The sequence below is a fragment of the Mirounga angustirostris genome, unplaced genomic scaffold (genome assembly GCF_029215605.1).
Source record: "Mirounga angustirostris isolate CCGP_5_RB_7025 unplaced genomic scaffold, mMirAng1.0.hap1 SCAF_5, whole genome shotgun sequence".
NCBI lineage: Eukaryota > Metazoa > Chordata > Mammalia > Carnivora > Phocidae > Mirounga > Mirounga angustirostris.
This window is the reverse complement of record NW_026991713.1, coordinates 57492406-57518195: the sequence shown is the minus strand read 5'-3', so window position 1 is coordinate 57518195 and position 25790 is coordinate 57492406. Positions and strand designations below refer to the sequence as shown.

At 44.2% G+C, this 25790-nt stretch overlaps 2 protein-coding genes across 6 annotated transcripts in view; one reads left to right on the top strand and one right to left on the bottom strand.

Annotated features, from left to right (window-relative positions):
* The window catches only part of LOC123838579 (ubiquitin-conjugating enzyme E2 N-like), a 35111-nt gene extending 21838 nt beyond the window's left edge, over positions 1 to 13273 (top strand). Inside the window, exons 3-4 of one of the 5 annotated variants that reach the window (XM_054507002.2) lie at positions 8866 to 9107; positions 9639 to 13273. In XM_054507002.2, coding sequence (XP_054362977.1) covers positions 11729 to 12163 — 435 coding nt within the window. In that variant the 5' untranslated portion in view covers positions 8866 to 9107; positions 9639 to 11728 and the 3' untranslated portion in view covers positions 12164 to 13273. Of the gene's footprint in view, positions 1 to 8865 lie in introns of all 5 variants that reach the window. The other 4 variants (XM_054507003.2, XM_045867519.3, XM_054507001.2 and 1 more) reach the window with 4 other exon arrangements.
* Positions 13274 to 17136: 3863 nt separating this feature from the next.
* SDR9C7 (short chain dehydrogenase/reductase family 9C member 7) lies at positions 17137 to 23936 on the bottom strand. Its single transcript, XM_045867502.1, has 4 exons — positions 23636 to 23936; positions 19933 to 20191; positions 19126 to 19289; positions 17137 to 17354 (listed from the first exon to the last, which is right to left on the bottom strand). The coding sequence occupies exons 1-4, from the start codon at positions 23934 to 23936 to the stop codon at positions 17137 to 17139; spliced, it is 942 nt and encodes a 313-aa protein (XP_045723458.1).
* Between the last annotated feature and the right edge of the window lie 1854 nt (positions 23937 to 25790).

Below are 25790 nucleotides of genomic sequence, written 5' to 3'. Positions count from 1 at the left end.
GGCTCCCTGCTCGGCAGGGAGTCTGCTTCTCCATTTGACCCTCCCCTCTCTCATGTGCTCTCTCTCTCAAATAAATAAATAAAATCTTTAAAAAAAAAAATTATGGGAAGGGAGGGTGGGTGCCTAGGTGGCTCAGTCAGTGAAGAGTTCCACTCTTGATTTTGGCTCAGGCCATGATCTCAGGGTTGTGAGATTGAGCTCCGAGCTGGGTGTGGTGCCTCCTTAAGATTCTCTCTCTCCCTCTCCCTCTGCCCACTCCCCCCCCCTTTTTTTTTTAAGATTTTATTTATTTATTTGACAGAGAGAGACACAGCGAGAGAGGGAACACAAGCAGGAGGAGTGGGAGAGGGAGAAGCAGGCTTCCCGCCAAGCAGGGAGCCCGATGTGGGGCTCGATCCCAGGACCCTGGGATCATGACCTGAGCCGAAGGCAGACACTTAACGGCTGAGCCACCCAGGCACCCCCACTCTCCCTCTCTTAAAAAAAAAAAAAATTATGAGATCCTAACTTTCATGGGGAATTGGCTTAGAGAAAAGAGGTAGAGACAGAAATAAACACAGGTCGCAGAGGCCCTGAGGAATCAGGAATATGACTGTGTTTAAAACTACCATTTAGAACCATGAGGGACTATGGACTCTGAAAAACAAACTGAGGGTTCTAGAGGGGAGGGGGGTGGGAGGATGGGTTAGCCTGGTGATGGGTATTAAAGAGGGCACGTTCTGCATGGAGCACTGGGTGTTATATGCAAACAATGAATCATGGAACACTAAAAAAAACAAAAACAAAACCAAAAAAACCCAGTTAATCTAAGTTTCAGGTTCTGCATCTGTAAAACTAAAAATAATTTTAACGTTGTATCCACACACAAAAAAACAAAAAACAAAAAAACCCTACCATTTAGCCCAAGCTTATCATGATGCTCTGCTCTGAGGAAAACTCTGTGCTAACATGATCTCTCTTCATCCTCAAAACAACTCTGAGAAGCAAGATATAATTATCCTCATTGTACTCACGGTGACATGTGGGACACGATGATCAGAGAAGAGGTGTTATGAGCCCTCATAAAAGGCAGTAGTGACCGCTTGAACAATGGGGTGTTCCAGCCCTGAGAGGACAGTGACCCCTATATCTGCTCACCATCAAAGGGCAGAGTGCCATCCAGACAAGCTTGGCTCCGATCAGGGCTATTATCTGTGTGACTCTGAACGAGTTATGTAACCTCTCTGAGTCTGTTTCCTCTCCTACAAAACAGGAGAAATAAATCTTCCTAAGTCTAAAGGTGATAATGTATGTAAACATATGTATGTAAATGCTTACCCCAGCAGTTGGCACATAGAAACGGCTCAACAAATGTTGGCTGCTAGTATTATTTTCTTTTTCTCCAATCTTATTGAAGGCTTTCAAACCTAGGACAGTAGGAGACTCCTACTTTGAAAGAGCTAGTGACCTGACACTAACTTTAAGGTGTCCTTCTTTTCTACTGGAGAGTCAAAAAGACACCCCCATTGGCAGGTTAGAATGCGTCTGTGGTAAACATTTCCCTTGTACCTTTGTCACTTATGAACAGCTCAGTCATTCACATTTAATTTTCCCCAAATGATAGGAAAACCTACCTGACATTGCCTGTCCATTCCCTCCACCCCCAAACGTACACTATAGGCTATGGACGTCTCACATCCTTGGGCTTCCCTTCCTCGGCTCCCTGGATAACATCAGAACTCTGAGCTTACACTGAATGAAAAGGTTGTCTACCATTTTCCACTCCCAGCTGGAGTGTTAAAAGGGAAACCATTGAATTCCAAAACTAGAAATTGGAAACTGGAAATGTTGGGTTGAGTCCTCAAGCTTATTTAAGACCTTCATATTCAGCCAGTTTTCTGAATCCTATCTGTTGTGGGATTCATCAGGACTTGACATTATACTAGAATTAGTGGTCACCAGTACCTTTAGCATAAACTTCCATATAGCATCTGCACCCCCAGAGGGACAATAAAGTGGGTCTACCTCACTTTACTATAGTTTTTTCCCAGTTCCAGCTGGACACAGGGGTTCTTCCGAGAAAGCTAGTAAGAGAGAGCGATGTAACATAATTTGGTAGAATAGTGAGGGTGGGGATATGAAACAGTCAATATGTGCCCCTTGCATCTGTCCCTACAGACAGATTTGCTTCAATCAATAACATTTATAAATAGGTACAATCTACAGGGACACAGTGGAAGCCTTCTTCAACAACATGCAGGAAAGAGACCTCTGGGAAAAGTGTGGGGTAAGCCTGAGAGTTGCTGGGATAGATTTTAAGCACTTGAGTTCCATTCCTAAACCCTAGTCTGGCACTGTAGGCAGACACTTTCTCCTTTGAGTAGGGACCTCAGCTTGCTTTTAATGACACCACCCATTCTAGATCATTTCTAGTTAGCTTTGCCAAATTACCTGATTCACTTCATATTAGAAGAGGAAAGCAACTGGGGACTGACTTACCCCTCTCTTTGTACTAAAAAAAAAAAAAAAGCCAAGGGAGCCTAGAGATGTTAAGAAACTTGCCCAACATCACCCAGTTAATCAGTAGTAGACCAGAACTAGAATTTCAGGGTTATCTTGTCCAACCCCCATTAAGGGCATGAATCTCTTCCTTAGATGCTCAGTTAATTGGTTTTACATAACATCTCAGGGGCTGCCAGGAAATTTGGGATTTTGTTTCTCAATCATCAGGTCAAAGATTGTTGTAACTGCTGCATACTGATCTTTCCAAATCTATCTGGCTTGAATAAATATTAAAGTAAGTTGGCATTCCTGGAAGATCACAAAGCAAATTACATAGATAGGGTGAAGCAAGGAGGAAGAGGGTGATCTAGAAGTAAGATGAGTGGGTGGGAGGTTGAGTTAAACTTGACTTGGTTTGAACATTTGTGAATAATACAGTGTCAACTAGCTGCCTGCCTAACTGACTCATTCTTTAGACTTGGTTCAGCGTAGAGAGCAAACTGGAGTCTCTCATGTTAAGCAGGAGCCTGTGTCAAGCAATGACGTAAGCAGTTCAGGTACTGCAGCTAGGAGAGATCGCCGGGACCAAGGTCAGCCAACACCCCAGAACGGATAACGAGCAGAACCAGAGGAGGTCTGCAGAGACCCCAAACTGATGAAATTCCTTTAAAAAGGGAAGGATTTGCCTAGCAAACTGTCAGACTCTTCAGACCTGACCCCTTGTCTAACCACTTAAAAAAGGCAACTGCCACCCAAGAAGGCTCTGCCCAGTGGATTTCTGAACAGAACCGAGATCCTTTGCTGCTTGAACATCAGAAGCAGTCAGTGCCAAGAGCTGACCAGGACCAGCCCGAGGCCTTATCTCAGCTGCGCATACAGAATGACCTTGTGTTTGGTTCGTAATGTCCTGCACCCTTCTGTTATCTTGTGAGAAAAATGGGCCAATGGGGGGAACCAGGACGTTAAGGAAAGCAGCTACCACAGTGTAAGACCTTAGGAAGCTAGTTCTCTGGAGATTAAACCAGCCGGTGGAGGGACTTATGCTATCTGTGGTGTGAGAAACAAAGGCAGAAGGAAATACAGAAAATTAAATGTCCATGTAACCTGCAGCCCACTGATAAATACTTGAGGCAGTCAGACTATAGTTCCTCCAGGAAGCTCACAACTGTCTTAAAGTTAATGCTTTGCTAGAGGGAAACACAACCTTAGCTTTGACAATAGCAAGGCCTCCAGTATCCTGTGAGTCTTGTTTAGCATATGAAAATCTTCTTGGAACTTCCCTTATCTTTACTTTCCCCCAACCCCAAAGTATATAATCAGTTGCTCCTCACAATCTGGGGGGCATCAGTAGCTCTTCCTGTCCATGGGTCCTGTCCCCATGCTTTAACAAAACCACCTTTTGCAACAAAGACATCTCAAGTTGGCTCTGGATGTCTAACTCTAATAACAACTCTACTCTGAAAAAAACACATCCCATGGATCAGAGTCCTAGTTGGGGCTCAGAAACAACTGTTTCAAACCAGAGGTCAAAAATACTTGCGTGGGGCACCTGGGTGGCTCAGTCACTTAAGTGTCCCAGCTGGATTTCAGCTCAGGTCCTGATCTTAGGGTTGTGAGATTGAGCCACCCTTAAGGTTCTCTCTCCCTCTCCTTTCGCCCCTCCCCACGTCTAAAAAACAAAACAAAACAAAAAAACCTTGATTGCTGGTAGGAGAGGGTCTACAGTTTTCAAAGAACTTCTACCTTTAGTTTTCTCTGCTTTCCAGAGAAATATGCACCCAGATCCCCCCCCCTCCCAGGGATGCTGTTTACCCTTTTGGGGGTGAAAGGGCTGCCCTAAGGTTGCCAGGTTTTATGATGCAAACTTTAACTCCAAAGTAGTGAGGGAACTTCCAGCGATGGAAGAGATCAGTAAATCCTTTCCTCCAAAAGCAAGTATAAAATTGGACAAAACCGTCAGAAACAATGGTTTAAGGTCTCTGGAAATTAACTAAAGGTAAACAACAAATTGAGAATCATTTATTCATGAAAAACTGCTAGCTCTTCAAATGAGACCAGCGGGAAATTGTGATCTCCTTGCCTGGGGCCATTCCCCCATCGCAACCCCCCCCCAGGGTTAACAGGCCAGAAGGGTAGAGCTGCTGAGATTTGGTGGGGTGAGGTCCAGAGCCAACGACCAAGAAAGAATTCTTGAGACGTGTTTGGCACAAAATGGTGGTTTTCTTAAAGCCCGGGGACAGGACCCGCAGGGCAGAAAGAGCTGCGGCACCAGGGTTGTGACAGGACACTGATTATATACTTGGGAGTTGGGGGAGGTAAGGAAAAGGGAGTTTTAAAAGGATTTTCATATGTTAAAAGACTCACAGGATACCCGAGGCCTTGCCATTGTTAAGGTTGTTTTTCCCTCTAGTAAGGCATTAACATTAAGAGAGTTGTTAGCTTCCAGGAGGGAGGAAGGGAGGAATGTCACCCATGTCCCACCCAGGAGGAGAGGGGGGTGCAAGGTGTCAGCTTGTGCTTTGTCCTCAGCTTGCCTCCTGCTTCTTCATCAGTAGGACAGGAACAGGGGAAAACTCATAGCTCTTCCAGCCTCCGTTTATGGCCCTGGTTGGGGCAAGCAGCAGACCAGCCAGAAATTTAAATGTGAGGTCCTGGAAATAAGAGAGCCATTGAAAGGCTGGAATAATAAGCTCTCCATACATAGGCAGCTGCCTGGAGCACTACTCACATGCACGAGGAGAATGGTGGGAGCCCAGCTGAAACTAAAGCCCAGGCTAATTTGAGAACTGATTGAACTCTGAATGCCCTGCCAGGCTGTGACAATGAAAAATGTCTCCAGGCATGTCCAGATATCCTTTAGCAGGAATGGGGGAGCAATATTACTCACAGTGGAGAACCATTGCTCCAATTATTAAGGAAATAACATTTTTTTTAAGTCTTTAAAACGTAAGAGTGGAATTAAAATGGTGTACTAGAAACTTTTTAACATAAGAGATGGCAGTAAATGAGGAACAGAGGAAAAATGACATAAGACCTAAAGAAAATAAATAGCAAAATGAGAGATACGAGTCCAATGACATTAAGGGGCACCTGGGTGGCTCAGTCGGTTAAACATCTGACTCATGATCTCAGGGTCACGGGATTGAGCCCCGTGTTGGGCTCAGCACAGAGTCAGCTTAAGATTCGCTCCCTCTCCCTCTACCCCTCCCCCCCACTCATGCGCTCATGCTTGCTCTCTCTCTCTCAAAAAAAAACCAAAACCAAAAAACCAATGACAATAATTACATTACTGTAAATGAACTAAACTTTCCAATCAAAGGTAAAAATTGTGGGAATGTATACAAAAACAAGACCTAACTATACACAGCCTGTAAGAGACAGGTTTTATTTATTTATTTATTTATTTATTTATTTATTATTTATTTTTTTTTAAGTAAGCTCTACACCCAATGTGGGGCTTAAGCTCACCACCCCGACATCAAGAGTTGCATGCTCTACTGACTGAGCAAGCCAGGTGCCCCTATAAGAGACATATTTTAGGTTTCAAAACATAAACAGATTGAAAGTAAAAAGATCAAAAAAGATATGCCATAAAAATAGTAATTGTAAGAGAACTTAAATAGCTATATTAATCGACTTTAAGAATACAAATATTACTAGAGACAAATAGAGACATTTTATAATGTCATTACATCTTTAGAAGGTATAAAATTTATTATGTACATGCACCTAACAACTGACCCCCAAAATAACAGGAAGCAAAATGAACAGAACTGAAAGGAAAAATAGACCACTCAAGAATTATAGCTGGATTGTTCCTCTCTTGAGTATAGATAAAACAGAAGATTAGTAAGATAAGTACACTTGAACATTATCAACCAACTTGACCTGAGAGGTATAGAACACTCTACTCAACAAACAGAATAACTTCCTTAAAAAAAAAAATTATTTATTTATTGGTCAGAGAGAGAGCACAAGCAGGGGGAGTGGCAGGAAGATGGAGAAGCAGGTTCCCCACTGAGCAAGGAGCCTTAAATGGGGCTCAATCTCAGTACCTGGGATCATGACCTGAGCTGAAGGCAGATGCTTAACCAACTGAGCCACCCAGGCGTCCCCAGAATAACTTTCTTTTCAAGCACACATGAAACATTCTCTAGAATAAACAATATACTAGGCCATAAACAAATCTCAGTAAAATTTAAAAGATTGAAGTCATACAAAGATCGTTCTACTATGAGAGGAATTAAATTGGAATTCAACAACAACAAAAAATTTGAAAGTACCCCAAATATTTGGAAATTAAACAAGACATATCTGAATAATGCTTAGGTCAAAGGAAAAAATCACGTGGGAAATTAGAAAAGATCTTGAGTCAAATCAAATGAAAACAAAATTTGTAGGATGCAGCTAAAGTTGTGCTTAGAGGGAGTTTTATAGCTTTTCATGTGCTCAATATCATTAATCATCAGGAAAATGCAAATTAAAAACATAAAGGGGTACCACTGCATACATAATGGTATGGCTATAATCCAAAAGACTGACAATGCTAAGGGTCGGTGAAGGTATGGAGAAAACAGAACTCTCATACATTGCCGGTGGGAGTGTATAATGATATAACGTCTTTGGAGAACATTTTGGCAGTTTCATAAAAAGTTAAACACATCATATGATACAGCAGTTCCACTTCCAGGTATCTACTTAAGAGAAATGAAAGCATGTGTTCACATGAAGACTACTTGAATTTCACAGTAGCATTATCTATATTAGTTCCAAACTGGAGGCAATCCAAATGTTCATCACTGGTGAATGGATAAAATGTGGTATAACCATATTATAGAATACAATTCTGCAACAAAAAAGAATGAACTCTTGAGTTATGCAGTAACATGGATAAGCCCAAAAACATTATTCTAAGTAAAAAAAAAAAAGCCAGACACAAAGAACTACATGTTGTATGAGTCTATTTATATAGAATCTCTAGAAAAGATAAATCTATAGGGACAGAAAGTAAATCAGTGGAAGTGGGAACTGAGTTCAGGCACAAGGGAACATTTTGGATGAAGTTTTTCATTACTGGATTGTGTGATAATGTGATAATTTTTTCATTACTGGATTTTGTGATAATGTGATAATTTTTTCATTACTGGATTGTGTGATAATGTAAAAACATTATTGAACTGTACACTTACATAAAATTCAATAAGTGAACTCTGTAAATTATACCTCAACAAAACTATTTTAAAACAAAGGTAAGTATCTCCATCCTGCAAAGGAAATAACCCGAAGACCAAAGCTGATTGATTCTAAGAAATGTCTCCAAACTCTTCTCAATTCTCTGCTGTTAAGAGATGCCTGGGTACCTAAGAAAAGGAGAATTCCTGGAGTCTTCCTAGAGACATCCCAATCATTTGACCCATAGATTCAGAAGTGTAATTATTAAACCTGTCAAACACCAAAGACTATAAAGGAAGAAGCGGTTGCTGAAGAGCCCCCAAAAGAATTGACTTATTCTGTGTGGCAGAGACTGTCAGTTTTCTCACAATATACATTCTCCCCTTTGTCCACAATAACTGGATTTTTAGCTGAATCCATGGCTACTCAAAATGAGAACCACAGTTTCGGCCTGCCTTGCAGCTGGGTCTGACAATGTGACTAAGTTCTGGCCAATGTATGTGAGCACAAGCAAGATGTACAAAACATCTGTGCTTTGCCCTTACAGGATAGAGCCCTGTCCTTTTCCCCATTCCAGTTGGCTAGAGCCATCTTGGACTGTAGGATAGCAGAGCAGGAAGACTGAAAAAATATGAGCCCCTGACAAATCAATAGAGAGGAGATACCATACCATGCCAGGTTTTTCCACGAGGGAAGAAAGAAATACCTGTCTTGTGTAATCCACTGTTAATTTGGGTGTCTATCACATGTAGCCGAAACTATATCCTGCAATAAGAATATGATCTGTTGTATACAATCCAGAAGCTATAGAGTGTGACAGTTATTTCCAAATGTATCCATTAACCAGTCAGAAGTAACGAAGAATGGGAGGGAGGGAGGAGGGAAAGGGAAGAGAGAGTGGGGGTGGGGGAGAGATTTCTATCCAACATTGCTATCTGGAGCATTCTTTTGCTGAGCAACAAGGAGACCAGTATATACCTAGGGAGGACGGTTATGATTGGCAAACTTCTCTTTCTTCATGTGAAGGAGAACGGAAGCCAATGTGAGAAATCCCAGGAACTACTGAAGCCATTCTGCCATGGGAGTGGAGGTTCTTTCAGGCTCCTGGTTCCAGATGGGAGCCCAAAGCTCATGAAAAGCCCCTCTAAAGAGGCACCTTAGGTCCTCCTCATCTGTCTTTTGGTAACTTATCCTCTCTCCTTGTTTTCCCAGGTGCCTATTCCTGCAGCTGCTTGTCAACGGTTTCCTTCTTTTTCTAGTTCACAGTAAGACTCTGCTGGACACTGCCAGAGACAGAGGTCCAAAGTCCAAGAAATTAGGTGGATTCAGAAGGGACACATGAAATGTGGGAAAGACTAGGAAAAGAACCACCTTTTTCCAGAAACTGCTACGGCTTCCCATTGCACAGAAGACAGAGTACTCATTCTCTAGCTTGGCCTGTGACTCCTCACCAGGTCCATTATCTGACTCTATCTCTCCATTTCAAAATTTTTCATGTACATTACCTCAGGGATGCTTTATCACAGCCCTACTTTACTGGGAAAAATATTGGATCACTGAGGGGTTAGATGACCTAGCTAAGGTCACACAAAATGGAGCCAGTATGTTTTGCAGGTTTCCAGACTCCAACTCCCAAATGCTCCATTGCACCAGCATGTGTAGGAGCTATGGGCGAAGACTTGAATGTGGACAAGCAAGACCCATTCAAAAATGTTCCATTGATCTGGGGTGAAAGCAAACTTCTTTAAACAAGACATGGGGTATATAAAATAATTTTATAAAATTATGAAGTGCTATACAAAGATTACTTATTATTAAATAGTTTTTATTTACATGAAGCATGTTTATATACCTATGGCTACATACCATAGAGTACGACTAAGTAGAATTAGATGCTGTCTTGGATCCAGATCATTGTTCTTTTCTGTCAAAGTAGATAATTAAGAGCAAATTTTATAATTGAATAGTGCTTCTCTCTTATTTAGTAGGCTGGTATCATCTTCTCATGGGACCAGTACTTGGAAGAGGACATCTAGATGAAGAGAAATATATCTATGTCATACCTCCGTCCTCACATACTCCTTCACCCACTGGGTGGCCACAGAGATGCTCTCTGTCTTGGTGACATCCAGGATCAGTGTCTCCAGCCTATCTGACTTCTGGCCTCTCAGCTGTAGGCCTTCTCCTTCTGACGCGTGGCCAGCACCCTCAAGCCTTGCAGGTCCAGCTGCCTGGCCAGCAGGTTCCCTAAGCCCGAGTCAACATCATAATTACGTCATTATTGTCTTGGAGGTGGCCAACCCATCACCTGCCTTTCCTGGTACTGGTGCAGAAGATGGTAGAGCCCCCCGCCCCAGGGCGGGGTCGGGGGGTAGGCAGCAGAGGGAAGGCACTCCTCATTCTTCAGTAGAAGGAGAAATTCAGACTTCTCCTTTCCTGGCAAACTTAGAAGAGTTGGCATTTCTGTCCTTATTTTGAAAGCCTCTTAAAATTACACAAGATAGTGGATTACACAAGATTTCTAAGGAGAGTCTCAATTCTGCCTTTGAAGTTGTTTGCTTCCAGTTCATTTTCATATCCTGGTTGAAACTTGTCCCTGACTATTAAAACAAAAACACACACACAAACAATTTAAAAAATCTTTATACTTCCTGCTCCTCTGTCAGACATTCCCAAAGGAACATTTTGTTTGTTATTCCAAGTTTGGCATTAGAATTCTCTGTATCCATTTGTTCTGGTCCAGATGCAGTATTTACACTTTTGTTGTTCAAAAATGTCTCAAATGGTCTGGCCAGGCTATAGTTCAGGGACCAGCCCGCCCCATGATGCTCCAGATTGCTCTCTCTCCTCCCCCCTCCCCCAGTTTCTGGGTTGAGGTTCACTGGAGATCAGAGAGCTTGCCAAGCCTCAGGGGAAAAGCAGGCACCTCCCATAGAAGAGGAGGCCTATGGATGACAGAGGCCCCTCAGCCTTCAGAGGGAAAGAGCTGGAAGAGAGGCCCAAGCAAGGCTGGTTAGGAGAGGTTTCTGAAGGCCCATGGGAATAGAAGCAAGCCGCATCACAACTGCTGGCTAGAAAACCCTGCTGCAAATGTGTGTGTACAGAGATGTTCCCTGGGAGGAAACAAGCAATGACACATTCAAAGATAGGATTTTAGAACTAGAAGGACCTGCTCTGCCAGTTGCTTATAGGGTATGTAATTATTCTCTCTGGGCCTCTAGTTTCCTCCTCATTAAAGCTGGAATAATACCTATGAAGGTTCTAGTGAAGATTAAAGTGCTTACAACAGTGCCTGGCAGGTAGGAAGCACTATGTAAGTGTGTGCTTTTGTGTGGGGGCTGGAATCCTGACTGCCACTTATCAGCTATGTAATCTTGTGCAAATGACTTAACCTCTCCGAACCTTAGTTTCCTCCTCTATAAAATAGGGGCAACCTCACAGGGCTTGTTATAGAGATTACATTAAAATTAAAACACTGAACACTTAAAACAGTCCTTGGGACTGAGTAATGTCTGATAAATGCTAATTATTTCTATTTCTATTATTTTATTGGTACATTTCTCTCATCATCTCTACTCTTGCTCCTCCTGTATCCCCCCAACCAGGTTCATTCCAACTAATTCCTCAATGGCAGCAAAAGTGACCTTCTTTAAAAATAAGTAGCTTCAAGGGGAACCCTCTTACACGGTTGGTGGGAATGCCAACTGGTGCAGTCACTGTGGAAAACAGTATGGAGGTTCCTCACAAAGTTAAAAATAGAGCTGCCCCACGACCCAGCAATTGCACTACCAGGTATTTATCCAAAGGATACAAAAATAGTGATTTGGAGGGGCACCTGCACCCCAATGTTTATAGCAGCAATGTCCACAATAGCCAAAATACAGAAAGAGCCTAGATGTCCATCAACAGATGAATGGATAAAGAAGATGTGGTATATATACACAATGGAATATTATTCAGCCATCAAAAAGAATGAAATCTTGGTCCCCCGGAAGTGGAGCCCTGGACTTCCACTCGTGTGTGAGGCGAGCGGAGCCAGAGTGGAGACCAGAGGCCGAACTCGGGATCTGACAAGATGGCCGGGCTCCCCCGCAGGATTATCAAGGAAACCCAGCATTTGCTGGCAGAACCAGTTCCTGGCAGTAAAGCAGAACCAGATGAGAGCAACGCCCGTTATTTTCATGTGGTCATTGCTGGCCCCCAGGATTCCCCCGAACTTTTCCTACCAGAAGAATACCCGATGGCAACCCCTAAAGTATGTTTCATGACCAAAATTTATCATCCTAACGTAGACAAGTTGGGAAGAATATGTTTAGATATTTTGAAAGATAAGTGGTCCCCAGCACCGCAGATCCACACAGTTCTGCTATGGACCCAGGCCTTTTTAAGTGCTCCCAATCCAGATGATCCATTAGCAAATGATGTAGCGGAGCAGTGGAAGACCAACGAAGCCCAAGCCATAGAAACATCTAGAGCATGGACTACGCTATATGCCATGAATAATATTTAAAATCGATCTGATCATCAATTGTGCAACACTTCTGTTCTGCCAAGACTTCTTGCTTTTTTGTTGGCATTTAATGGACACAGTCTTAGAAACATCATAGAATAAAAGCCCAGACATCTTCAGTCCTTTGGTGATTAAATGCACATTAGCAAATCTATGTCTTGTCCTGATTCACTGTTGTAAAGCATGAGCAGAAGCTAGAAGTACATCTGGATTGTTGTGAAACGTTTAAAAGCAGTGGCCCTTCTCTGCTTTCATTCATTTCCCCCATCATGGTTTGAGTATAAAGCACTGTGAATGAAGGTAGTTGTCAGGGTTAGCTGCAGAGGTGTGTGTGTTTTTCTTTATTTCTTTTTTTGAGGGGGAGAGGTAGTTTTATTTTAATTTTATGGGCTCCTTTCCCCCTTTTTATGGTGATCTAATTGAATTGGTTAAAAGCAGCTAACCCGTTCTTTAGAATATGCTCTCTAGCCAAGTCTAACTTTACTTAGATGCTGTAGATGGACAAGCTTGATTGTTTGAACCAAAATGGGAACATTAAACAAACATCACAGCCCTCACTAATAACATTGTGACTTTGTTGTCAAGTGTAGAATCCTTCCTTCAAGAAAAAGCTTGTGACTATTTTGTATGGCTTGTCTGGAAACTTCTGTAAATCTTATGTTTTAGTAAAATATTTTTTGTTATTCTAAAAAAAAAAAAAGAAATTTTGCCATTTGCAGTGGCTCAGTCAGTTAAGTGTCTCCCTTCAGTTCAGATCATGATGCCGGGGTCCTGGGATAGAGCCCTGAATAGGATTCCCTGCTCAGCAGGAAGTCTGTTTTTCCCTCTGCCCCTCTTCCTGCTTGTGCTCTCTCTCTCATGCCTCCCCCCTCTCAAATAAATAAATAAAATCTTAAAAAAAAATAAATCTTACCATTTGCAATGATGTGAATGAAACTAGAGGATATTATGCTAAGTGAAATAAGCCAGAGAAGGGGAGCCTGGGTGGCTCAGTTGGTTGAGCATCTGCCTTTGGCTCAGGTCATGATACTGGAGTCCCAGGATCGAGCCCCACATTGGGCTCCCTGCTCAGCACAGAGTCTGTATCTCTCTCTGACCCTCCCCACTCTCGTGCTCTCTCTCTCATACTCTCTCTCTCAAAAAAAAGAGAAAGAAGTCAGAGAAAGACAAATACAATAAGATTTCACTCGTATGTGGAATTTAAGAAACAAAACAGATGAACATACAGGAAGGGAAAGAAAAATAAAATATAAAAACAGAGGGAGGCACACCATAAGAGACTCTTAACTATAGGAAGCAAATTGAGGGGAGGGGGGTGGGTGGGGGATGCGGTAACTGGGTGATGGACATTATTTTTTTTTTAAGATTTAATTTATTTATTTGAGAAGGAGAATGAGCAAGAGAGAAAACATGAGCTGGGGGAGGAGCAGAGGGAGAGGGAGAAGCAGACTCCCGCCTGAGCAGGGAGCCTGAGCAGGGAGTCCTCCATCCGAGGACTCCAAGATCACAACCTGAGCTGAAGGCAGACGCTTAACCAACTGAGCCACCCAGGCGCCGTGGTGATGGGCATTATTAAGGAGGACACTTGGGGCGCCTGGGTGGCTCAGTTGGTTAAGCAACTGCCTTCGGCTCAGGTCATGATCCTGGAGTCCCTGGATTGAGTCCCGCATCCGGCTCCCTGCTCGGCAGGGAGCCTGCTTCTGCCTCTGACCCTCTCCCCTCTCATGTGCTCTCTCTCTCTCATTCTCTCTGTCTCAAATAAATAAATAAATAAATAAATAAATAAATCTTTAAAAAAAAAAAAAAAGGAGGACACTTGATGTAATGAGCACTGGGTGTTATATGCAACTGATGAATCACTAAATTCTACCCCTAAAACTAATAATACAGCATATGTTAACTAAAATGAATATAAATAAAAATTTTTTAAAAAGAAATAAAAAAAATAAGTAGCCTCAAAACAGATCTGTAGAGACACCAAGCACATCAGTGGTTGTCTGGAACCTGGGCAGAAACCAATGTTATTGAAAAGAGGGAAGATCAACTGCAAAGATGCACCAGGTAGCTTTTTGGGATGAGAGAAATGTCCTATATCTTGACTAATGATGGTTGCACAGGTATATTTATAAGTCAAAACTCATCAAACTTTATAGTTAAAAGATGCATTTTGTTTAATATAAATTTTACCTCAATAACATTGGTTTAAAAAAAAAAGGTAAACAACCTCCCTGGTCTTCTATTACATTACTAAATTTTCTCTGCTTAATGGCATTTATCAGTATATAAAATTATTTCATTAATTTTTTTTTGTTTGTCTATTGCCCAACACCTCCACCCCATCAGAATATAAACTGCTTGGAGGAATCTTGTCTACTACTCTAACTCCAGCATCTAGAACTACACCTGGCACATAGTAGGAGCACAATAAAGTCTTTTTTTGACAGAGTAACTGGTTAAAATCCTTCAATGGTTCTGTCTCCAAATTATATACTGATTTCATCCACTCTCATCATCCCCACTACCACCACTTTAACCTAAAGTACCATTATTTCTTGCTTGGATTATGCAATGGTCCCCTTGCTTCCACCATTGCTCCCTCATTTCAGTCTCTCCACAGAGCCCCTTTTCAAAATTTAAATCAGATCATATTACTTCCCTGCTTGAAATCAAAACAAAACAAAACAAAAAACGTGCGGACATAATTTAATTAAGAGGCTGAGTAAGTGAATAAGAAAAGGCAATTTAAAACTTCAGGAAAGTACAAAAGCTATACAAGAAAAGTTATAATCTTAATATGAAAGAAACTAAACTGTAATATTGGAGCAGATTTGAATCTCAGTCCACAAATTTAAAAAAAGCAAACAAACACCTTAACTGTTAATGATAGGGTGGTGATAGGGGGATAGCCCTTAGAGCAAAAAATCAAGTCTTCTATCTGCATAGGTTACCTCTTCAATGTCTGCCATTCCAGTCTACATGCTCTTTATATCTGGTGAATCTCTACTGGCTTCCTGCTATGGTGGGACACAGGTGTCTTATATGAAGTCGCCCAGGGTCTCATCTACCTAAACACACAATGCAGCTGGCACTCTTTTGAGTCTTGCCACCTCCCCTAGGTGCTTCCACAAAGTGAATGGTCCTTCCTCCTCTGGAAGAGCCAAACCTCATTCTCTTGTCTTATCAGCCAGAGTGAATCTCCTTGTCTTGGGGAAAAGGGCCTGCTTCTCTGAGACACTATGTGCACCCACAAGTCACATTCCCTTTTGTTTCTTTCCCCAATTCCAGTAATTTCTCTAAAAATATGAAGGTTGGAGGAAGAAACAATAAAGATAAGTGGGATAAAGCCAAAACTAGATGGCAGAGCAAAGTAGAAAGAACCTGCAGCCTCGATGCCATTATTCAGCCATTGAGTCCTGTCCTCTTTCTTTATTGTTAAAGCCAATGTGATTGGTTTTTCGTCACTTGCTATTCAATACATCCTACCTGATACACAATTTGGTGTCAGGAATAAAAGTGCTGCAAATAACAGACTTAATGGGTTGTACAGTAGCCCCCCAAAAGATATGTCTACATTCTAATTCCTGGAACCTGTGAATGTGACCTTATTTGGAAAAGGGGTCTTTGCAGAGGTAATTAGTGTTCATTTTGGCTATTTTCAAGTTCAGTCGGATGTTGAAGAGATACAAATAAAGACATTTTAATTTAAAAAATTCACATTTGACCTTTATTACATAACCATTCCTCAAGATCAAAAAAAAAAAAAGTCTTTTCAATAGAACTTCACATGACTTAGAAATTTAAGGTGTTTTTTTTTTTTTAATTTAGTTTCATGGCTTATTTGACAATGTTACTAATGTCAAGAATGTATTCTCTATAACTATTAACTCTGGGAATCTGAACACCTGAGTTTTGCCTTGGCCATCACGCTGGGAGGCCTTGGGCAGGTCACTTACTCCTCTGAGAGCTCAGTACTACCGTGGAGCTATCAGTGGTTCTCAAGCACCCACAGACATCGGACTCATCACCTTGTTACAAGCACAGATTTCTGGGCCCCATCTCAAGCCACTGAATCAGATAATCTAACATTGAGGCCAAGAATCTATGTTTTTAATTAACCAGGCGATTACAATGTACAGTTTGGGAACTACTGGATTGGATGGCCTCTGGGTTCCTCCTAGCTCTAAAAATGTGATTTTCTGATTTCTGTTTCTTGTATCACTGTTTGTCCTATCTCTGCTACCAGATATTATGCTAAAAAACAGAACCACAAAATAAACAATAAAAAAAACCAAGACCATGATTTAATCATCTTTACATCCTTCCAGCACTTACATAGTGCCTGGTATGTTGTAGACACTCAATAAATATTTGAAAAAGATTAATCAATGGTGATGAAATAAATGAATGTTATTTTATGTGGATCCCAATCACCTATGAACAGAGAGATTTATGTAGAAAGAAAATATCATAAACTTTTACCTGATATAATCTTGCACTCCCTGTCTGCTCTACTACATATTTCAAATAATGGGTTGTGGGAACGAGGTTAATGCATATTTAGAGACCCAGTAGGCAAGTGGTTGAGATGTTTCTGTGGGCCCTCTTATCCTGCAGTATTTCCCAGTGGTAGTGATCACTGAGAGAGGCTCATGATTCAGCAGAAGCTCGGTTTCCTCCCATTGACATTTCCAGGTCCAGAAAAAGCCATATCCTGAATGAGTGACAGATGTTCTTGGGGCCATGCTGTAGGTCTTTGCACCTGCAAAGGCCACTTCAGGTTTCTGTGAGTCCCCAGTGAGTGGGAAGAGGCACTTCTCTTCTGCTAGAAGTTATCCATAAATTCTCCGGCAGTGGGTGTCAGCCAAGCAAAGTGTCCCCCAGAATGTCTGATACCACCTCTTGTGACCCTACAGTCTCTTTTCCCACCCCCCTCCCTCCTCCACACTCCACTGACCACCCTAGACTTCCCCAGCTCAGACACTGTCTGCTGGCTTTGGAAGGTACCGGCTCAGGATGAAATCTGTCACAGGGGTGGGCAACTTAGCCAATGGAATGTAGAGGAGTTTGGCATCCAGGCCAGGGTTATAACGGATTCGGGGGCTCCGGGAAACAATGGCATGCTCCATGCTGTTGGTGACCTCGCTGATCCTTGGCTCTGCCAACTGCATCATGTTTTTTAACTTGTCAGTATCTGTTTGAAGGTACAAGAGGGAAGGAAAGTCAAAGGCTCTGTTACTCTTCGTAAGAGATGGTTTCTTCTGAATTCTATCCAAACTCCCTTTTCATCAGATCCCTGATCCAACATTTCAGGCAGATCTACCACACCCTCCAGGTTGTCCCTTAGGCAAACACCCTGTAAATAATCTTATTTCTCTTCCCGAATTCAACAATTGGTGTTGAATTAGCAATTAGAAGAACTGTGCCCAGTTCTGCCACTTATTAGTTGTGTGACTTTGAGCTTAAACTTCCATCATCTGTAAAATGAGGATAATAATACCTGCTCTGGAGAATAATAAAGATGAATAATAGCAGGGTAGACAGTGGGGAAGACAGAATAGAAAACAAGTGTATATAAGTGCATGGGAAAAATGGGAAGAAAATAAGTAAAAATACTATCTGGTTGGTGGGATTCCTAGTCACTGGAGGCTCTTTTTTTCTCCTAGATAGGTCCTAGAGTTCTCAAATTTTCTACAAAAGCATGCAAGAAAAAAAAGATGTTATTAAAAAATAGTAACAGGGGCACCTAGGTGGCTCAGTCGGTTAAGCATCTGCCTTCGGCTCACGTCATGATCATGATCTTGGAATCCTGGGGTGGAGCTCCCTGCCCAGCGGGGTGTCTGCGTCTCCCTCTGCCCCTGCCCCCCATGCTTGCATGTGCACACACACTCTCTCTCTCTGAAATAAATAAATAAATAAGACCTTTAAAAAAAAAGATTTTATTTATTTATTTGACAGAGAGAGACACAGCGAGAGAGGGAACACAAGCAGGGGGAGTGGGAGAGGGAGAGGCAGGCTCCTTGCTGAGCAGGGAGCCTGATGCAGGGCTCAATCCCAGGACCCCGGGATCATACCTGAGCTGAAGGCAGACGCTTAACGACTGAGCCACCCAGGTGCCCTGATACTTTTTTTTTAAAAAAAGGCCCTTGCCTTGGTCATGAGGCCACTGTGGGGGGTCAAATGATCTAAGGCACAGACAGGTATGTTGTAAGGCTCTAACAAATGTGAGGGGCTATTCTGTTCACGTCGTGCGCACAGGTATGGGGATATGAGGATGGGTGCAAGACATCTGAGTGGTCCAAGTCTGCCGAAGCTCACCACACAAATAGGAGACAAGCCACGTGGTACACTTATGGGGCCCTGATGTGCACCTTTGCCCCAGGACTCTGGCAGGTCACTGGGACCCCTACTTCGATGAGAGCCATAAGAGCTCTGGAGGAAATGGTGCCTGCGAGTCAGACTTGTCAATAAGGGATTGAAACTTGAAAAACAGAAGAACAATAGCTGGCCCAGCTTCGGGGATGGTCTAGGAAGACAAGGAATTCACTTCCTCTGATGAGGGCAGGACAGCGTGGTTTAAGTACCTTCACCCCCAACTCCAATGAGCCCCCTGTGTGTTTCCTACTGCAGGGGAGCAGCTGTGCTCTAAATAACATTCTCCAAACGTACTACTCATGTCAGTACATTTTCACCTGTTTGCCTACAGAATAATGTATGCCAGGTGCCAGGAGTGGGCAGCATCTCCCCTAACACTCCTCTCCCCACAAAGGCTGTCCTTCTGCCACTCTGAGCGTTGCCCCCTTGGTCTCTATTCTCAGATCCCAGCCCTGCCGCTAGTTGTGTGGCCTTGGGTCCATAACCCCTCTGAGCCTCCATCCCATTATCTCTGCAACGAAAACAAGTCAGTGATCCCCAAGATCTCGCCGTTCCTCTCAGAGAGCCCCTCTCCCTCCCAGAGAACTCACAGTTGCAGAAGTACTCCTCCCCATAGCTATCCCGGGTCTCCTGAGGCAGCCGCTCCCACAGCCTTCGCATGCGGGACACCATGCCCTCCTTGCCCAGGATGGATGTTCGATAGTTCCCCGGCTCAATGATGCTGACTTTCACCCCAAAGTAGTGGAGCTCACGCCTGGGAAAGAAGAAAGACTCAGTCTGGGGCCCCGAGATGACGAAGAATCATCAGGGAGAGTCACTTCTGACTCCCCTACAGGAGCTTATCTCCCCAGGGACCTAGAGGTGCTCCCCAAGCCCTGTACCAGATTGGCACTGCCTTCATGCAAATAAGGGCCTCAGCCCTTTTCCAAGCAATTTGCATTAGGCAAACCCAGCAGGAAAGAAGTCAACAGAGAATCTAGACCAAAGCCGGCCTCCTATCAGGTTCCTTTCACTCAGCCCCACACCCAACAACAAAGAGAGTGGCAAAGATTCAGGGCAAGGCCTGAATCCTCCTCTGAGGGTCTCCCATGGGCATGTCTGCCCCCAGACTTCTCTGTCTGCTTGAGAGACTCTCCCTCTTACTCCCGTAAGCCCAAACATAGTTTCGCTCACTTTGGGACAGCTCAAGGGAAGGCAGGAAGACAGCCTCCTATCACCACCCCTCTTCTCCTGGTCCTTGGGGAAGGCCCCCAAGGACTAGCCTTCTTCCTGCTGCTGTGTTAGCTCCCCGCCTCTGGAACGCCCCTGCCCACATGCCGTCCTCCCTAGCCCTCTCTTCCTGAGGTGAAACCCGCTGGACTCCCACCCAGAGCGGTTTGGCATGGGGACCCAGTCACCTGATGCTGTCAGAGAAGGCCTCGACACCAAACTTGGAGACGCAGTAGCCGCCACCGATGACAGCCACACGCCCACCAGAGCTGGACATGTTGACGACCCTGCCCCGAGCTTTTTTGACCAGGGGCAGCATATGGAGGGTCACTTCAATCAGTCCCACCAGGTTCACATTGATCACCTTCATGAAGTCCTCCTTCGTCAGCCATTCATTGGGTCCACTGGGCAGGCCTACACCAGCATTGTTCACCAGGGCCCAGAGGCCTAGGGGTGTGATGGAGGGAGAGAGAACCACACAGAAATCATTAGCATCTCTGGAAAAGCGTCAGAGTCCACCACCCACCAGCCCAGGGCTGCCAAGGCACAAGATGGCCCGGCTGGTGGCAGGAGGCGGGGAGCTATGACGGCCCAGAGGAAGATATGCCTTTTACTAATTAGTTTTCCTAAAGGGGCCCTTTTTCTGACTCACTAAGTCTGTCACTGAGCTAGCTGGGACCCTGTACCAGCTACAACCCAGGCCTTAGCTAATAGCACCTAAGCTGTTAGCTCTGGGAGAAGAGATATCATTTTCATACCAATGAAATAATGGTTGAAGTCCTTCATCTCTCATGCGTCCCCCTCTCTATCCACCTAAGTGTAAGAAACCAACTCCATTTTGCACATTACCAAACTCAGTCCATTCATTCACACGTTCATCCATTCATCCATCCATTTTCTATTCTCTGTCAGTTACAGAGGAAGGTGCTAGAGACATAAAATGAACAAGACAGAGACTTATCCCTCAAGGAGCTCACAAACCAGAGAGGACATTAATGATATCCGTAAGTAAATATGTAACACATTTAAGTAAAGCAATCCTGAAAAAAATGTAATAGGGGCTCTCTTTCAGATATTTAATTTGAATTGGTATAAATGGAGAGAAATAATGCCAAGTACTGTCATTCAACTCTGCAGGGGCCCATGCTTAAAGAGCCTCAAGTTCTAGCCTCTAGTGCAATTCTAGTTCTACATCCAGCTTTGGAGAAGTCATTTCCTATCTCTGAGACTTAGGTCTTTCATCAACTGGACAGAACAGTTGCTTCCAGCCTGTGGTTTGCAATCCTGAGATTCTTTCAGGCTGAACCCCAGCACCCGCTCAGGGAGGAAGATGCAGGGGAGGCTTGACTTTCATTTGTTTTACATGTTGAGCTTCCAAGTGAAATTCCACTTGGAGGAGGATGTTTGATGCTAAAAACATGTTCTGTCTCTAAATGATACCTAAGGACACTTTCCAGCTCTTTCGTTCAAAGATTCCATAAACCCCACTGTCCTGGCTCCTTCCCTTCCCTTCCCCTCCCCTCATCCCACCAGCTCACCTTGACCCCTGCAGCCACAGATACTCCTCCCAGCACAATTCCACTCTCTTCCGATGGCAGGTCTGGATGTAAACACCACTCTTGGTCCACCCCTCCTCCTAGGTCTGGGGTCCACACACAGGCCATGCCCCCACCATATCTTCCTGCTTTCCTCCAACTAGAGAGACCCCAGAGACCAGCTGGCTGGCAGGACTCGAACCTTCCCAGCCAGAGGAGACTCTATTGTCTTCCAGAGGAGGAAATGAGGCTCCTGAGACCCAAAGACTATAAAACCCAAGTGGTCTCTGTCTGTGGAGAAGGGACACACACTCGCCACGACCTGTGATCACCCTGGCAAACAGCTCTGCCTGCTGGCAAACCAGGACTACCTTCATTTTTTTTCCTGCACAGAGCAACTAGAGAACCGTCAGAGCAGTGTGAATAGCTTTAAGGCTGTGCCAACCTGTCATGTCCAGAGTCTCTCAGGGGCAACAAGAAAGCATGCCAGGAACCCTGCCCCCCATCTTCCCAGTGCTTCTTAGACCAAGGATGTTGCCCAATGCAGTAGGCAGAATAATGGCCCCCTAAAGATGGCCCCATACTAATCCACAGAACCTGTGAACACGGTGGGTTACGTGGGAAAAAGGAATTAAGATAGCAGATGGAATTCAAATTGTTAATCAGCTGACCTTAAAATGGGAAGATTACCCTGGACTAGCCTGGTGAGCCCAATATAATCATAGCGGTTTTTTAAGTGGTAGAAGAAGGCAGAAGACAGAACCAGAGAGACAGCAGTGTGAAAAGGACTTGGCCCTACCTTGTTGGTCTTGAAGATGGAGGAACCGGGTCATGAGCTAAGAAATGCAGGAAACCTCTAGAAACTGGGAGAGGCAATGAAAGGGATTGTCCCCTAGAGCCTCCAGAAGCAACACAGCTCTGTTGACACCTTGATTTTAGCTCAGTGAGACCCATTTTGGACTTCTGACCTCCAGAACTATAAGATAATAAATTTGTGTTGTTTTATTTTTTTTTTAAGATTTTATTCATTTATTTGAGAGAGAGAGAGCAAGCATGAGCAGCAGGAGGGAGAGGCAGAGGGAGAAGAAGGCTCCTTGTTGAGCAAGGAGCCCGACTGAGGCGGGGGGCTTGATCTAGGACCCCGGGATCACGACCTGAGCCAAAAGCAGATGCTTAACTGACTGAACCATCCAGGCACCCCTAAATTTGTGTTGTTTTAAGCCACTAAGTTACTGCTTTAATTTATTACAGCAGGAACGGGAACCTAATACATCCAGTGACTCATGAACACAAGTGGCTCAAGGCTGAATGTAGGGCACTGGGCAAGGCAGCCTATTGAAGACAGACTGACTCTCACTGAATTATTCATCAATTAGTTCATTCAACAAAAATTTACTGAGCACCTTACTAGATGCCAGACACAGCCTGGGTACTAAGGATATATAAGGAAAAGAGACAAAAAGCCCCTCCCCACCCCGGCCCCACCCTGGAAGCTTTATTCTAGCAAGGGAAAACAGACAATAAATAAGAAAAATAAGTAAAACATATTGTATATTGGATAGTGGTAAATGCTAAGGAGAGAAATAAAGCAGGGCGTTACTGTTTGGCTCCTCCTGGGCCTTAGGGCTGTCTGGCCCCCACCTGTTGTGGGGCCCCCAGACTAGTCCCCTTAGGAGTCAGGACTTCCCTCAGCCTGCTGTTCCACAACAGAACCATCCCATTCCTCTTGTTCCTGTGCCCATGCCCTGCATGCAGGAAGCTTCCTGGGCAGCCCAGCATAGTCAGCTCACAGTCTCTTTTCCCAAAAGGAGTGGTCACTCTGATGTCAGCACTTAATCTGAGGTCAACCCAATATCCTCCATGATGTGAGGAAGAAGACAGATCTCTCTCTCCCCTGCCTTCTAGCCTGACACAGTCAAGGAGAGCAAACATCCCCACTCAGGGAGTCCAACCTCGTGTTCCCTTTCCCCTCCTCCCAGCCCGATCCCAATAAGAAATGTGCTTACATTTCTATAGGAGTTGATGGTTAGGACTACCCAAGTCCCAGAGAGGCAACTCCATCTTTAGAGGTTTTGTACATACAGAACACATCTTCCTTCTCCCGCATCCTATGGCAGTCTCCCCCCACCCCTCTGAGTTTCTGGCAGAGAAAACTTCCTTGGGAAATCACGCCTTCATGTGAATAGACCAAACCACGCAATGGCTTCCAATCCCACTGAGCCAGAGCCCCAGCCCCCTTCTCTCCATCACCTGTCCCACCGCATCTGAACAATAGTGTCCCTGATCACTGTCAGATGCCTGGGGGAGAAAGAGAGAAGGAGACACTGAGAAAGCCAAAGAATTCAATTTGCCACACCTTGCTCTCCCACTTGGTCCCTCACCCACTGGGTCGCTGCCTGTATGCTCTCGGTCTTGGTGACATCCAACAGGGTGGTCTGCAGCCGATAAGAGGTATCCTGCTGAAGCTTCTGAGCCCCCTCCTCAGTGAAGCAAGCAGCCAGCACCCGCATGCCCCGATCAACCAGTTGCCTGGCCAGCAGGTTCCCGAAGCCTGAGTCACAGCCCGTGATGAAGACGTATTTGTCTGAGAGGTTGCGGACCAGATTGCAGTTCTTGAACCAGCGATACATAAAGGAGAGATCGGTGATAGCCGCCATAGAGCAAGGGGAAGGTGATGGCCAAGAAGATTGGGCTCAGGAGACAGTGGGAGAGGCTGGTCCTCTGAGCCCCACCTGGCAGTCTGTTGGAACCCACTGAGAAGCGCTCTCCTCTGTTCCACCGCTGGCAATAGACCCAGGGCTCCTGGGTGAGCCACTTTATAATTTCTATAGGTGGATACATCAACACACCAATTAGCCTAGATGCAAGAAATTCAAGTCCAACCTGAAGCTTTGTGATCTCAGACAGTCCTGGTGGCTGCCTCTCGCTCTCCGCCAGCCCTGATGGGTGAAGCTGCCAAGGATGGGAAAGACCTTGTTGGTGATGTCGATGCTGAGAGGTGGCTCATCTTGTGTGGTCTGAGCAGTGCAGGTGAGAAAGGAGGACTCAGCCCAGAGAGCCTCCCTGGAAATTCCCACCTTTGGCCGGGGGATCGAAATCATTTGTCATGAGAGCCGACATGTCAATAAACTGAATTTTTATTTTCAGGGGAAAAAAATTAAGACACATTCATTAAAGTAAAACAAACAAAATTGGTTTTGTACCCCGCCCCCCAACCCCAAAAGAAGTGTTTCAGGTTACTAGCTCTTTGGAATTCTCTGCCCTTAGGTGAATCTCCATTATGAGAGATGAAGAAAAACAAAGGGTCTCCCCGAGGGTAGATGTGCCTCCAAGGTCCTGAGGCCAGAGACAGCAGGGCCCTCCTGCAGGGAGGCTGTTTCTGAAAATGGAGAGAGGAGAGGCTCCAGGCCTGGGTCCTTAGGAGGTGATACCAACGAAGAGCCCCACTGTACTCCAGGCAGGCCGAGCTCTCTTCACTCAGTGACCAGGCAAATGCACAAAGTTAAGGACAGAAGACATATCAGCTCCCCCCGGGCAGGGCACCCCAGTGGGCATTTCCTTCCACCTCTACGACTAGGCACACACTAGGTAATCTGGTGAGCTGAGAAGCCTGGAGGGGGTGTGTAACAGTGGAAGGAAGGGATTATGAAGTCAACTAACACAGTGGCTAATTGGATGTACAGAGGTAGGGGAGACCAGGAGTCAAGGGGATTCTTTTTTTGGAGGGGGCACTATTTTTATTTTAAATGCAAACATGGATGTTGGTACATGGTCACGAGGCAGCATTTAACTTGAACAAACAGCATACAAACAAGCAAAAGGCAATTATTTGTGTACGTCTGAGGTTACACGATTAAACCTTTACTTGCTTTTAAAACTTCTAAAGGTCTGATTTTGTATTTTGAATATATTAATTAAATCCCCAAGCTGACCCTACTATTTAAAATAACCTGCTTTGGAAGGAGAAATTTTTTAAAGAAAAGGACAGAGTTAACAAAGAGGGTTGCTGGAGAGGAGGTGGTGGGTAGGGGCAATGGGGAAATTGGGGGATGGGCATTAAGGAGGCACTTGATATAATGAGCACTGGGTGTTGTATGCAACCGATGAATCACTAAATTCTACCTCTGAAACTAATGATACAGTATAAGTTAATTGAATTGAATTTAAATAAAACATTTTTTAAAAAAGGACAGAGTTAAAGGATAGCTTTTATTTTCTTTGTCATCTGTTAACTCAAACAACTGCTGAGCACAATCCAACTCATCCAAAGTATCTTCCATTGCTGATAAGTCAGAAAGTTCCTCCTGCAGCTTCTTCTGTTGGGGCACTGCTCCGAAATTGCTAAGATCAGATCCTATCCATCGAATATGGTTCTTAGGCTTTTTTTCAACCAGATCGATTCCATCTAAGACATTGGTGATGTCATACACTCTTCATTTCCGCACTCCCAGTTTTGTGGCAACCTTGTTTAAGTCGAGAATACACCCAGGAGCAGATCTGACAAGATCCAT

Excerpts from the sequence above, each read along its gene's own strand:
- SDR9C7 (XM_045867502.1), bottom strand. The coding sequence starts at position 23,936 with ATGGCGGCTATCACCGATCTCTCCTTTATGTATCGCTGGTTCAAGAAC. Across the intron at positions 19,290-19,932 it reads GCCTTCTCTGACAGCATCAG|GCGTGAGCTCCACTACTTTG; the intron begins GTGACTGGGTCC and ends CTTCTTTCCCAG. Across the intron at positions 17,355-19,125 it reads GGAGGAGTACTTCTGCAACT|ATACTGACAAGTTAAAAAAC; the intron begins GTGAGTTCTCTG and ends ACCTTCAAACAG.